Source organism: Pleurodeles waltl, chromosome 10 (assembly GCF_031143425.1).
Source record: "Pleurodeles waltl isolate 20211129_DDA chromosome 10, aPleWal1.hap1.20221129, whole genome shotgun sequence".
In the NCBI taxonomy this organism is placed as follows: domain Eukaryota; kingdom Metazoa; phylum Chordata; class Amphibia; order Caudata; family Salamandridae; genus Pleurodeles; species Pleurodeles waltl.
Genome location: NC_090449.1, coordinates 900372752 through 900387951, shown reverse-complemented (window position 1 = coordinate 900387951; position 15200 = coordinate 900372752). Strand labels below are relative to the sequence as shown.

Below are 15200 nucleotides of genomic sequence, written 5' to 3'. Positions count from 1 at the left end.
TTCGCCGAAATGTATTCTGGATTAATTGTGAAGTGTTATGTTGATCATGGTGTTGCTTATGTTCGATATTGATTATTGCTTTGATCAAAGTCGATTTTCTCTCGGGTAAGGTGAGTCCCACTTGGTCAAAAGATTCGTCGACCCAAGAGCGTCCAAAATACAGGTAAATTAGTAGGCCGGAACGCTCTATCAGTCATTTGCTCTCAGTCAAACTATCTTCTTGTAAGAGCGGACCAACAATAATTTAGGTCCTATCTATGGACCTGATGGGACAATTCTGGGTTAATAGCCTGTTAGTTGCTGGGATTTGTGAACCCCTCATTTTTTTCTGTTTCTTTTGTTTCACCTTTTAAGTAAAAAAAAGTTTGTTTTCTTGTATGCGCCTGTATGCGCCTCTAACAGGCTGCGTGATACAACTCAAACAGGGTACGGATTTAAAACAATGTTTATTGATCTTTAAGACAACATAGCCACATCAGTGTCCCAAAACAACAAGTCTTCCACATGGATTTTCTTCAGACATCTAGGGTCTTTCCTTGGCTCTTCTTCCTCCTAGTGCTTCTCCATAGCTGACTGGGTGTCCCCCTTGGGGACATAGAAAGGGAGGCCTTAGTTATCAGGCTGGACCTTATGTTGTTATACCATCTCTCACCTTAGTGATATCTTGACTTAAGGTGTGGTTGGGATTCAAAGCAACAGACAGAACCCTTTGTGTGGTACCTCCACCATTATTATCACAATAATCAAGTTAATATCCCAGACATTTGTGTGTTAGTCCAAATGGGGAGTTTCTTATGTGACTACACCCTTTACCAATGTGAGATACTTCATCCCATATGCCGGAACCATACTGATGCTCCCCGCATCACCTGTTACAGCCCCACCAAATATCCCCTTCTTCAAGCCCACCAAACAATGGCTTGTGCAATGGTTGGTATTATTTAGCGTTATTGAGCTGTGTTTACTAACCAATCACATAATGCTTTACTTCTTAATTGTATTTCTTATGTAGTTTTCTATTGGATTTTATTGTCATGTGACCAGGAATGTGTTTTTCGCATACCTTTCTATTACTTGTTAAACTTCATTGCTGCAGACTTGTTTATTTTCTTACCTCCTTTTGGTTTTTGATAGTATTGTGCTACATTAGGAGCCCAATTTGTATTTAAGCCACTAAATTGTCCTTCTTTCAAAATAAAGTTGTTAATATTATGAACTTTGCTAATGGTCAAACGTCTACCTCAATACATATTTGTTTATCTGCCCCCTCATTTTTGTATCTCAATGTATGTGCAAGATATTAGGGGTTTGGCTTGTTGGACACGGTTTATTTTTTTGGGCCAGAGAGCATGCCAAGAAACTAGATGTTGCAAAAGATTTAGGTTTATAAGGAGTTAAAATAACGTGAATAGGTGAATTAGGTTTGAAATGGAGCCAGTTGCTCCCTCTGCTTTCCTCTGTTTAAGAATGTGACCATCCTCACTTTATGGTTATCCACTGTAGCGGCAATGATATAGGACATTTAACTGGAGTTCGACCGGAAATTGAGATGACATTTACCATTTTAATGTCTATGTTTCCAAATTTGGACAGTTGGACCACTGGACAGTCTGGGTCACTTGGGTCCACCACCTGTGTTCCAGGGGCCACGCTCGTCAGGGTAAAAGGGGTTCCAAAGTCCCGGTGAAGCTGAAGTTTGGTGCCTGCTGAAGCAGGGGGAAGATTCCATCAACCCACTGGAGATTTCTTCATGGCTTCAAGTGCAGGATGAAGGCAGGCAGCCCCCAAATCATGCACCACCGTTAAACAGTCGAGAAAGCCAGCAGGATTAGGCGCTACAATGTGGCTGGTAGTCTTCTTGCTACTTTGTTACAGTTTTGCAGGCGTCCTGGAGCAGTCAGCGGTCGATCCTTGGCAGAAGTTAAAGAGAGGGTTGCAGAGGAACTCTGGTGAATCCTTGCAAGTTGTTATCTGAGGAAAAGCCCACTGGAGAGACCCTAAATAGCCCTCACAGGAGGATTGGCCACCTAGTCAGGTAAGCACCTATTAGGAGGGGTCTCTGGCATCACCTGCTGGCACTGGCCACTCAGAGGCCTCCAGAGTGCCCTCACACCTATGGAAACAAGATGGCAGAGGTCTGGGACACACTGGAGGAGCTCAGGACACCACCCCTGGGGTGGTGATGGACAGGGGAGTGGTCACTCCCCTTTCCTTTGTCCAGTTTCGTGCTAGAGCAGGGACTGGGGGTTCCCTAAACCGGTGTAGACTGCCTTATGCAAGGAGGTCACCATCTGTGCCCTTCAAAGCATTTCCAGAGGCTGGGGGAGGCTACCCCTCCCCAGCCTTTAACACCTATTTCAAAAGGGAGAGGGTGTAACACCCTCTCTCAGAGAAAATTCTTTGTTCTGCCTTCCTGGGACCGGGTTGCCCAGACCCCAGGAGGGCAGAACCCTCTCTGTGGAGTGGGAGCAGCGGTAGCTGCAGAGAAAACTCAAGAGAGCTGGTTTGTCAGTACCCGGGTCCATATTGGAGCCCCAGGGATGCATGGAATTGCCCCCCCAATACCAGATTTGGAATGGGGGGACAATTCCATGATCTTAGACATGTTACATGGCTAAATTCGGAGTTACCATTGAGAAGCTACATTTAGGTGTTGACCTATATGTAGTGCATGCGTGTAATGGTGTCCCCGCACTCACAAAGTTCAGAGAAATGGCCCTGAACGATGTGGGGGCACCTTTGCTAGTGCAAGGGTGCCCTCACACTTAGTAACTTTGCACCTAACCTTCAGCAAGTAAAGGTTAAACATTTAGGTGACTTATAAGTTACTTAAGTGCAGTGAAAATGGCTGTGAAATAACGTGTGCGTTATTTCACTCAGGCTGCAGTGGCAGTCCTGTGTAAAGGTTTGTCTGAGCTCCCTATGGGTGGCAAAAGAAACGCTGCAGCCCATAGGGATCTCCTGGAACCCCAATACCCTGGGTACCTAGGTACCATATACTAGGGAATTATAAGGGTGTTCTAGTGTGCCAATTGAAATTGGTAAAAGTGGTCACTAGCCTATAGTGACAAATTTAAAGGCAGAGAGAGCATAAGCACTGAGGTTCTGATTAGCAGAGTCTCACTGGCACAGTTAGTCACTACACAGGTATACACATTCAGGCCACAAACTATGAGCACTGGGGTCCTGGCTAGCAGGATCCCAGTGAGACAGGCAAAAACAAACTTACATACATGTCAAAATGGGGGTAACGTGCCAGGGAAGATGGTACTTTCCTATACCATGATAATCCACTGTATGCCATTCCACTCTATGCTACTCCTCTCACCAACACTCCACTCTGTCCTCTCTATGCCACTCCACTCTGTAACACTCTGTCCCACTTTATGCCAATCCACAACACTACTCTACTCTATGTTACTGTATGACACTCCACTCCACTCGAACCCCCTCCATGCCACAGCATGACGCTTTACTCTACTCTCCTCTATGACATACTCTATGCCACTCCACTCTATGCCCCCTATGCCACTCCACTCTACGACACTCTATGCCACTGTACTCTATTCTGCACAACTTCACTCTACAACACTCTACTTCACTCTATGCCAGTTCACTCTAACACACTCTATGATACTCTATGACATTCCACTCTATGACACTCCAGTGTACAACACTCCACTCTACAATGCTCTACTACAATTTATGTCCCTCTGCTGTATGCCACTGTACTCCACTCTACAACACTCTGTAACATGCTACTCCACTCCATTCTATGATTCACTATTCAATTCTATGACATTCCACTCCAATCTAAGAAACACCACTCCACTCTACAACACTCCACTCTACAACACTCCACTCCACACCACTCCACTCTATGCCATGCCATTCCTCTCTACAATACTCTGCACCATTTTATGCCCCCTGCTGTACGCCACTCTACTTCACTCTATGACGTGCCAAGCCTCACAATGTCCCTCCAGTCTAAGTCACTCTACAACATGAGACTCTATAACACACCACTCCACCTTACTCTATGGCATGGCACCCCACTCTATGCCACTCCACTTTACTTTATGACATGCCACTCCACTCTATGCCACTCCAGTCTATGCCACTCAACTCTACGTCATGACACTTTATACCATGACACTCCAAAACACCACACCCTATGCCACTCCACTCTAAGACACTCTACTCCACTCTACAACACTCTACATCCCTCCACTCTACCACAATCTGCTCCCCTCTATGCCACTCCACTTTACTACACTCTTCTTCACTCTATGCCACTCTCCTACACACTATCCCACTCTATGCCACTCTACAACACTCACCTCCACTCTATGACATTCTCTACAACTCCCTCTATGCCTCTCCATGCCACTTTATTCCACTCTGCTCTATGACACACTACTCCTCTACTCCACTCTATGCAAAAGTACCACTGTAATAAAAAATATATTAGAATCAATGAATAACATATTAAACAACATTGTATAATTTAAAACACAGTTTTTTTTTTTAAAACATTGAAGTTCAATGACAAAACCAAAGGCTAAGTACGCATTAAATTTAGAGACGCCTAATTAATTATTTGTATAGAAAACCAACTTAAACTTCACAAACCTTAATAATTCTAGAGTTATAGCAATCACTTAAAGTTATAATTTGTTCTGTGCTCAAAGCTTAGCATAACTCACGCACCTCCATACACAGTGTTGCCAACTCGTTAGCCACACTACATTAACTATAGCTCATGCCTTCCTCAGGCACTCCTTATACCCTTTCCTGTTACATCATTTAAAGCTTGTTAAAACAAGCCTCATGGCATCTCAAATGATATAATTTCTGAGAACACTGTGCATAGTAAAGGGGTGAGTTGTAGTTTATGCACTGTATAATGGTTTTCTAGACAAATAATTAATTACGTTTTCTTAACTATAACTTATCCTCACCTTTTGGATTTATGAATGATACATAATTATGAATGTTAAGAATGTATGGCGTATAATATGGTCCAATATAATTGCCATCAAGGTGTTCTTGTGAAATCTTCGACCTTGGGGCTGAAGGCCGTGTGGTTTGTAAAAGTCACAAGAACATTGATATAGGTACACTGGATCATATTACGTTACCCGTTTTGTATTCTTTATATCACATGCTTAATCTTGGAGTAGTTAGTGCGACAAAGCTGTTTGCTTCAAAGCGTAAACAACAGGCATGATTAGAGTTAGAATATGTAGTTTATCTTTCATGAAAACATTTTTGATGAAACAATAGACAGTGATGATTTTCACTGGATTTTTGTGTTTCTTTGGTTACGGTCTTTACCACATAATTTGCAAATTTCACAAAAACTTTTTCTAGCTTAAACATATGAAAATAATACTGACAGAGATTGTGCTGTTTAATTTACTGCATAATCCTCGTAGTCCTGGCAATGGTAAGGCACTGCAAAGTGGTTTGAGGGCTGCCATTATAGAACGCACTCTGAAACGGCTCACAACAATGACATTACAATATCGAAGAATCATTGAACTCTCATGGTGTTGGCCATCTTGGATTATCAGGTATAAAATGTTCACATTTCATGGCATCCTTGCTAGGCAATCGTGCTATAATGTTGCTGCAGCCAGGACTCAGCCATTTAAATGGGCAATTCATTCTGGAAGAACAAGCATTTTCTTGAGAGCTTGCTGTAGGACAGCTGAAGTAAATAGAAGTGTTCTAGAGATAAAGTGGTGTTGGAAAATGAACTTGAACTATTAGTTGAAAATTTGGCCATGGTAGGTTAAGGGTTTTAGGACTGTGTATCATTTTGAACTTTGGGTGAAAGAACCGGGGGATTTTGTGATTTGTATGATACACATATATACATAAAACCTAGTGGCAGTTGCCACTGGGTAGTTATATTTAGGATCTAGTTTCTATAGAAAAAGCATTTTTGTCTTGCTAATATCTTTGGTACCGCTTGGCAAATCATCATGAAATTTTCAAAAAAACTTTCACGCTCACATCAGCTGCTGTCTGAAAAGTTTCGGGGTAATCAGTCTGTGGGGTCGAGAAAAATGAGGGGTGCTCCAAAACGCATTTTTTCCATGGGGATTTTGAACAGTGATAGCACCAAAATTACTGGGGGGAATGACACCAAATTTGGCAGAAAGGTAGCTCTTGGTCCAGAGAGAGAGCCCTTTTTTGTTATTTGGTGTAAATCCATTGAGTAGTTTGTGAGAAATGTAAGGACATCCATATATATACATATATATATATATATCTATATAAGGACGCAAAGGATTTGTGACCCCTCCCGATCTCATGTTGAGATCTGATTTGCTGACAACACTTCAGCAAGGAAGTGTTGTCAGCCCTGTTGGGACTCGGCTTCAGCTGAGTCCCAGACAAAAATGTAAAAAAAAGAAAAGGGGCCAGGGTACAGACACCATGGCCCCTTAGCTCCAAATGGACTGCCCAGTGCTAAAATGCATTTTTTTTTTAATGTACATCTAGAGTTGCGGTGGATCTGCGGTTCCGGTCTAAATTAGAAACAAAATGAAGCATGGATTTCCGCGCTATGTCTTTTTTAAGCCCCTGGGTGGGCCAAGTCCCAAAGGGCATTTTTATGATAAATGGGGGAGGGAGGGCAACCGGCCCCCTCCTGCTACCCCTCACAGAAGGAGTCCTGCCCTGGGGTGATGATCAAGATTAAAGCGCCGGGGACCACCACCTCCCCATGCTATATTTAAATTATGTGAGGTAGGCCCGTTGGCCTCCCCTACAGCCGTGGGGACCACCACCACCCCTGGGCTGCAAACTACATTAATGTGGGGGGGCTACGTGGCTCGCCCGCAGTCCTTGGGGACTACCACCTCCCCAGGGGTATATCTAATTAATACGTGGGGGGCAACCGGACCCCTAAGCAGCCCCAGGGATCAACCCCTCCCCGGGGCTTCTTTCATGTTGGAGGGGGGCCGTGCACCCCCCGTCATGGAGCCACTGATGGCCATGGAGAACGCCACCCCACAGGGCTTGCTCCTGCTATGTCCGGGGGGGGACCACCAGGTCACAGCCAACACTCTGCAGAGTTTTCATCTCTGTTCCCTGCATGCAGATATGCGTGAAAGTAACAGAGAAGAAAGCCCTGCTCCAGCAACCAGGCAGCTGCTGTTAAAATCACCTGCCTGCTTGCTGGGACAATGGGATACTGGGGGAAGCCTTGAGGCTCCCCCTGCATTCCCAGATTGCTGTTAAGGGCATATTGCAAAATACATACAAAATAAAGTCAGGGACGGCAGGGAAAGCCTTGAGGCTCCCTCGTGGTCCCAGATAGTCCCTAAGGGCATTATACTAAATAAATATAGTCAGGGCCTGCTGGGGAGGCCTTGAGGCTCCCCTGCAGTCCCAAAAAGCCCATAAAGGGTTAAACATATATATAGATAGCTCAAGGGTGAAGGTCACAGACCTTGACACTGAGCATTGAGAATTCGAGACCAGGTATGTTCCTGGTCATTTCCCTCCTTTTTTTCTTTTTTTTACTTCAAATGATTGCTCTTTCTGAAAGGAAATCTTACTCCTTTTATATGACAAATACACTTTTCTTTTCAAATTGTGCAAATTGTGAAATATCTCATTCTAAGTATATCATACATCAAAGCCAAACAAAAACTCTCTCTCCCTCTCATTCTCTTTCTCTCTCTCTCTCTCTTTTGGTCTTTCTCCCACTCACACACTGACTCACACCCTTACCCACCCACTCACAGACCCACTCAGATCCTTACACACCTACTCACAGACCCACTCAGGCAGTTGCGCACTCACAGACCCACTCAAACTCTCACACACCCACTGACAGACCTACTGACACTCACATGCGCCCATTCACGTACCTGCGCACACACTGACGCACCCACTAAAGCACTGATGTACACACTCTCACACCCAGTTTGTGCTTGCACCCTCGCCATGCACTGCTAATTATCCCACAAATTGCAGCACTCAAAACATCTTTGATAAGATCATTGATAATGTCACTGTAACATCTGCAGTAAAATTATTTATCAGATAACTGCATGGCGGGGCGCAAGTTATAGTTACCTTAGGGCACGAGATATAATTATATTTGAGGTAACTCTAACTATAATTGATCAATTTCTATGGTTTCGTACGTTTAAAATGTGAGCCTAACTATAACGTCCTTGTAACCTTTGGTGGTATGTAGTAAGCAGTGCTTAATTTGTAAACAAAAATGTGCCAGTGCCCAAAGCTCTTCATTGAAACACACAGTTGCTGCATTTAAATGTGTGAGAATGTAATACTGAAGCAGTGTAATCCTGAAGCTATCTCTGGCTTCTTTAATCCATTTGCAGCCACTTCCTGTCCCCTGAGCTCATTCTTACAGCTTTCTGCTTTCTTCCTTTGTGACGCTTTTTTATTTTTATCTCCCTCCATCTTTCCCATATGTGTCTTTTGCTTGCAGTAAATGCTTGAGGTTTGTTTCCAACTTGAGGCTCTATCTGCAAAAACACAGGGGTTTGGTCTGATGCTATAATTTCCTTCCCCAATCCGGACTGGCTATTTATCTAATCAAATATTTCACCAGGGGCCACAAGCAGTTAGAACCTGTTTTTTTAAGGCCATCTGTTGATCTCTCCAGCACCCTGTGGTTCACTGCAGAAGGGACACCAGTGCATAAACAGAGTGAGGGAGCAAGAAAGAGAGGAGCATAAAACTGACAACCTGAGGAGTCATTTGCTGGCATAAGGAAACAATGCGTTGGTAATTGCGACTTTGCTGAATTGTTTCCTGGACATATGCACAAATTATTTGCCTTTTGAAATGAATATGTTCTTGAATGAAAAACGTGGGATGAGGGTGTATTATTATGAATGAAAACGGAAGGAAATAAAAGGGTTTTATAATTTGCAAATGAAATAAAGAAAACAGAAGAACTTCACACATTATAATTTGGCTTTTCTTTGGGTGCACTACTATACTTGTAATTTATGTTTGTCTGCTAAGCAGAGACATCAGTGAGCGGTAGATTATAACTCGGTAGGTTTGAGAGGTGCATGGTTGTTCATTTAACTGCTGCAAATGTGCTACATGAAATTAAGATATTACTGTTTCTCTACTAGACAAGATGTGTTAAACCTGGGGGGAATGGTTAGGCACCAGAAGAAATGGCTACCTGAGTCATGGCTGCATGCCAATACCAACACCATTTTAAGATGCAGCACATCATTCAAGTTTGCTGGCAACTTAGGAGGGGCTTGATGTTGAAGCTGCTGAAGAGGCAGCAGGTATGTGTTTCACTGCTTGGGAAAGCAATTTTCTGCTTATTTGAGTCTCTCTCCACTCTCCTTAGTGCCTGCTCGATTGTGCTCACCAATTTGTAAACATGCATGGCTCACAGGTGGCTGCTCAGCCCCTAGAGATGAAAGAGAGGGGAATGTAGGACTGAGGGCCTGATTTAGATATTGGTTGAGGGATAACTCCATCACAATGGTGACGGATATCCCGTCCGACGATATCTAAATCCCGTTATATCCAATGGGATTTAGATTTTAGCAGATGGGATATCCATCACCGTTGTGACGGAGTAACACTTCCGTCAATATCTAAATCAGGCCCTAAAGCCAGTAATAAAATGACTATTAAGTGCCTTATATTTAGGAATTTCCTAGTTATTAAAGGGTAACATTTTTATAAACAGTCGCCTTTTACTGAAGAAAAAACTATAGAGCAACATACTAACTGGAGAGGATCTTTGTGGCATTTAAACAATCGGCCCTGCTTTGACTGTCATTTTTACATTTCATCCACAGCAATAGTATTATTTATTGGAATAGCTAAGAAGCTAAACGCATTAACAAATGAACAAGGGCTACTCTTTTTGTTTCAGAAATTCGGCCTCAGTCCCTATAAAGAAAGAATCTCTTGCAATCAATTATTTCCCTGCTAGTCAGTGGCTTAACAAAGACTCCCGTGGTGTAGTGGGGCCCCCGAGCTCTAGGATGCTGCCTCAGCACAGTACACTGTGCTGGGGCAGTAGGCCTGTGACTGGGTCCAGGGGGAGGGCCACCCTACAGATACTTTGCAGGGCGGACCACCTCAATTTTCATTTTGCCACTGCTGCTGGTAGCTTTATCCAAACAAGGATGGATGGTCACAATGATGTTCAGGTACGGCTAGTCTCTACTGCTGCTTCTAGTGCAATCCCCAAAACACAGGCGTTGATGGTTCAATACAGTAAGCCACACAGGATGTATCTTTACCTTATAAATCACACCTAGCATGGGAGCACTTTTTTGAAAAAACTAAAATCTTGAAGCTGTTCATTGTTGACACAATTATGACTTTGCATAGACTTTAAAGAAAGGAGTATGGTCTTGACAGAAGAGTGAAAGGGGAGTGAAGAGAGACACAGAGACGGTGGCATGTACCACTCAGTCACTCACTGGGACACAAGAAGCCTGAATCTCCCTGACTTTAAAATGTCTAGGGTTTGCGGAATGCAGAAGTTCATTCTTTTAACTACTAGGTTCTACTAGGCGATGAGATAGTTAGACCTTGTAATTGCAGTCACAAAACGTTTACAACACCCACACAATGAAATGAAAGACCTTGACAGGCATAAGCTTTTTAGCATATAGAGGAGACACCATACAGCCACGGACAAGGGTCACAGAACTACATGTTTGCTGTGTCCCAGGCTTCTCACCATCTGTGCTTGGGAAAGGGAAGGAGATAGGGTGGCCGACGCCAGCATGTAAATTGTTAGTAGCACAAGTCTACATGTCTTGATTAATAAAGTCAGTAATATTTATATTGACTCTCCAGTCAAGTGCAGAATGGCTCCAGTGGTACAGAGATCATGGGACCTCCGGTAAAAATACATCATGGTAATTCCTATCAAGTTTAATATGTACTGTGCTCCCTATTCATTGTAAAACACTACAGACATTTTAGAACCAATGGTTATGAAGGTTGACATGTTTCCTTGCCCACATTCTGACAGCAATTTAACCTGGACCACTGGACAGAGCATACTAATGAGAATGCCTCTCACATAAACCTGGATATCATACCAGGCTCAGGAGTAACAACCGATTCATGTAGTTGCAAAGACAATAGATGTCGTAATGGCTTGATGCAAGATAATTTGAAGAGAGCTGTGGCATCCAGTCATGGGCCTAGGAAGCAAGGTAACTGCCATAGTGGTCAAGAAATTGCATAAATTATAATGAGAACAAGCATTGGCAATGCCAATTGGCCGCACAATCTTCACAGCAGGTGTGATGTTTGTATGTGTGTCCTTATGAATAGGAGTGACTGTGTGTGTCGGTTCATTGTGTATCTATGCATAAACCTTACCAATGTCTTCTCCCGGTAAAGCCAACTTTGACTGCAGAGTGACTTAGCCTCTCTGGGCCTCAGCCTGAGTGTGGTGCTGTGCCTGCTCTATCTTTGGCAGCAAAGTGTAAATGAAATGGGATGGAGCTATCACAAGTTCCAGGTATTATTAGAAGGAGGGGGGTGGAAAGCACATTGTGTGTGCCAAAGCCCTCACAATCTTGCTTTGTAACCACATCTTGCTATAACTAATATTAAGTAGAAAGGCTGCTACCACCTTCTGCACATCTACACTGACCTGCTGTGCATAAAACTAACCCAACACAGCAAAGCCACAGTATGAATGGCATACAATAAGAGAGATAAATAAAAGAGAAGAGTGGTCCAGCAGGAATAGGACAAGCAGCAGGAGCTGCAGACAAATTAAACCACTGGGAGTTCATGAAGAGCAGTCTAGCGGAAGAAGAAATGGGCAGTAGGGGAAGTATCACAGACCCACTTAGAGATGTAAACAGCATCTAGGTGGGAGAAGGGAGGGACAGAGAGAGCAGGGGGCAAGGTCACAATACAAAAGAAAAGCAGTCTGTAGCTAGACTGTAAACAGTAAAACTCATATGACATCGATGCTAGCAGACATAGACATCCACCTGTGACCAAAATGGTAACAGAGCTATGCTCCAGGGGAGGGGCGAACCCCTTACAGGCAGAAAAGCAATGATTCAAATGCACAAGATTGAAAATGATAACATAGCCATCCAATGAGAGCGCAGAAAGTGGATCCCCAAATATGGAATACAATGCTTTCTGAAACAAAGAGAAAAAGCTGTTTATGAGAAGACCACAAAAAGGAGATGGATAAGCACATGCTCTACAAACAAACCGACAGCCCCTACTAGGGTCATTAACATAAAACCCAGTAAAGAAATGTTAATTTCGGAGCTCTATTAATGTAGTCCTTTTTGGGTAAGTCACTTGTTGCTTCCATGATTTTATATAGAGGTTTTGAAATTTCGTGCTTTTCTTTAAAACCTTTACACTGTATTCAATCTCTTTCATTAGTAGATTTCTATTTATACTCATGGTGCTTGTAAGACATTTGGCTACTGGTTGAGGTGGGTAAAACCCTAATCAAGCAGGAACCACAATCTTTGTCAGGGTTATGTCACAAGCAAACCCCCCAAATTAACCTGTGCTCCTCCTTCTGGCAACTTGGCACAGAGCAGTCAGGCTTAACTTAGCGACAACGTGTAAAGTACCTTATTTTCCGGCGTATAAGATGACTTTTTAACCCCTGAAAATCTCCTCAAAAGTCGGGGTCGTCTTATATGCTGGTATACGGCGTGCTGAAACTTCAGGGACAGGCGCCCTGTAGCTGAGCCACTGTGCGCTGCATTTGGAAATCGATTCCAAGCGTACGATGGGTTCCGCATCCCACAAGATTCAGTTACTTGTGGACACGGAGCTGATCGGTTGCGCGTGAGTTGAGCTGTTCTTACTGTGTGCCGCAATCCTCGCTGGCAGTTGTCTGGACAGGCGCGTGTTCCTGCGTGTGCCCCAGGCTATTCCACTTTTATGTTTACATGTTTGATGACAAACAGCCTTATGTTTATAAATGACAGTTTTCCTACTAAGTACCTGCATGTCATAAGCATTTGAATTAAAATTACCATATTAAAATCAAATCTGATGTTTTTTAATTTTTATTTGGTGTGCGTTGGAAGAGGGGTAGTCTTATACGGCGAATATAGCCCAAACCCTATATTTTAATAGGAAAAGCAGGGGGTCGTCTTATACGTCCAGTCGTCTTATACGCCGGAAAATACGGTACATGTGCAACTTTTCAAACTATTTCACTTCTGAAATAGTTTCTCACGGGCGTTTTTGTTTAGAATTAATTGATATATGTAACATTTTACAGAAAACAATAGACAAAACAGACTCCATAGCTTTTCATCAGCTATTGAATCCCAAATGCTGGAGGAACTTGGTCGCATCCAAACCACTTGCATCCGGACATATGGAATTTCAGCTGGGGCTGATATGAATATGTTGAAGAAAACAAGAGGGTGTAGCGGGACTCTTTCTTAATTAAAAATATGTAATGGTACATTGTAGTTCTGATAAAGATGGCTATGAAAAGAGCATGTTCTCTTTGTTTTTCTCTGCTCTGACGAGAAGCCAGCCTATTGATTGATCACTGAGTAATCCCACCACAGAGCATCCCTCCCAATTGCTTGAACATGAAGTACAACATAAATATTTCCTCTACTCACAATATATGGTCGGTGTGAGCGGCTTGCTCTCCATCTCGCTGACAGGGTTCCATGCCAAGCAGCTGTAATTACCAATGTCCTCTTTCATGACAGGTGCGATGAAAAGTGTGTCATTGTTGGGCGACAAGGTGTAGCTGGGGCTGGCTTGTAAGGGTTGCCCATTCTTCAGCCACTGGTAGGAGACCCTTGTCCCGTTCAGAACCGTGCACACCAAGGTCATGTTTCCCACATACTCCACAGCCCCGGAGGTGGGCTCACTTCGAATCACAGGCCTCGTCACTGGAACTGTAAAGGAAGGAATACATACCAGTTTAATCTTCAGCTCTGCTATATTGTGTTGCCTGTGTCCAGTGGCGCTGTTTATGTTTCTTTGGTGCTAATTTGGTAAACTGAATGTAGGTATTTATTTTGCCATCATTTTACCCGGTATAATTAAAGGTGCAAATTTGTGCTTTTAAATGATAGTCGGAAATAAACTTTTGGAAACTGTCTGTATTGGCAAACTACAGCTTTTTTTAAATTTGAAATTTAGTTAACAATTTGGTGATTTGAATGGCTGTGTTTTTATGATTTAAACACTAAAAGGTCATAGATTTCCAAACACAGCTACTTTTCAAACTGAATAGGTGTGCAAAATAGCATCTATGAAACAACTTACAACGGACAAAAACCATTAGTGTCATGTGATGTAGTTTATGTAGTCAAGACCCTAGATCAGTTTTATTAAATGTGTAACTATAATAAAGATACAAAGTGCACAGAGTTCAGACATGGAGACAGTACGCTAGTTGTACAGCTGTACAAACAGATCTACGGAAAGCTGCCAAAGACTCGAAAGAAAGTGGCGCCAAGATCAGACTCTGGACAACCTCACAGCCTTCAAAAACGCCATCTGCAGACACCACCAACTCATCCGAGCCGCCAAGAGAACCGCCTTCAAAGATTGAATCAACAACAACAAACACAGCCATAGGGAGCTCTTCAACGTCGTGAAGGAACTCTCCAACCCCAGCACCAATGCCAACGACATCCCGCCATCCCAAGACATCTGCGACTCCCTAGCCTCCTACTTCCACCACAAGATTGCAGACATCCACAACAGCTTCAGCACCCAGACCCCCCAGGCAACCACCAACACCACATATTCACCTCCGACCAACCTCCTGCTCTACTGGACTCCTGTTAACGACAACGACACCATCAAAATCATAAACACCATCCACTCCGGCTCTCTATCTGACCCCTGCCCTCACCACATCCTCAACAAAGCAAGTTCTGTCATCGTACCCCAACAACGGAAGATCATCAACAGCTCCTTTGAGGCCGCCACCTTCCCAGAGAGCTAGAAACATGCAGAGATCAACGCCCTCCTCAAAAAACCCAAGGCGGACCCAAAGGACCTCAAGAACTTCCAGCCTATCTCCCTGCTCCCTTTCCCGGCAAAAGTCATTGAGAAGGCTGTCAATAGACAACTAACCCACTTCCTCGAGGAGAACCGCACCCGGGACCCTTCCCAATCCGGATTCTGCAGCAACTACAGCACCGAAACCGCCCTCATCGCCGCCACCGACG

At 43.5% G+C, this 15200-nt stretch overlaps 1 protein-coding gene across 1 annotated transcript in view; it reads right to left on the bottom strand.

The window, feature by feature from the left end:
- The window catches only part of HEPACAM2 (HEPACAM family member 2), a 286214-nt gene that overhangs the window by 168850 nt on the left and 102164 nt on the right, over positions 1 to 15200 (bottom strand). The window contains exon 3 of the mRNA XM_069211660.1: positions 13629 to 13913. Coding sequence (XP_069067761.1) covers positions 13629 to 13913 — 285 coding nt within the window. The remainder of the gene's footprint in view (positions 1 to 13628; positions 13914 to 15200) is intronic.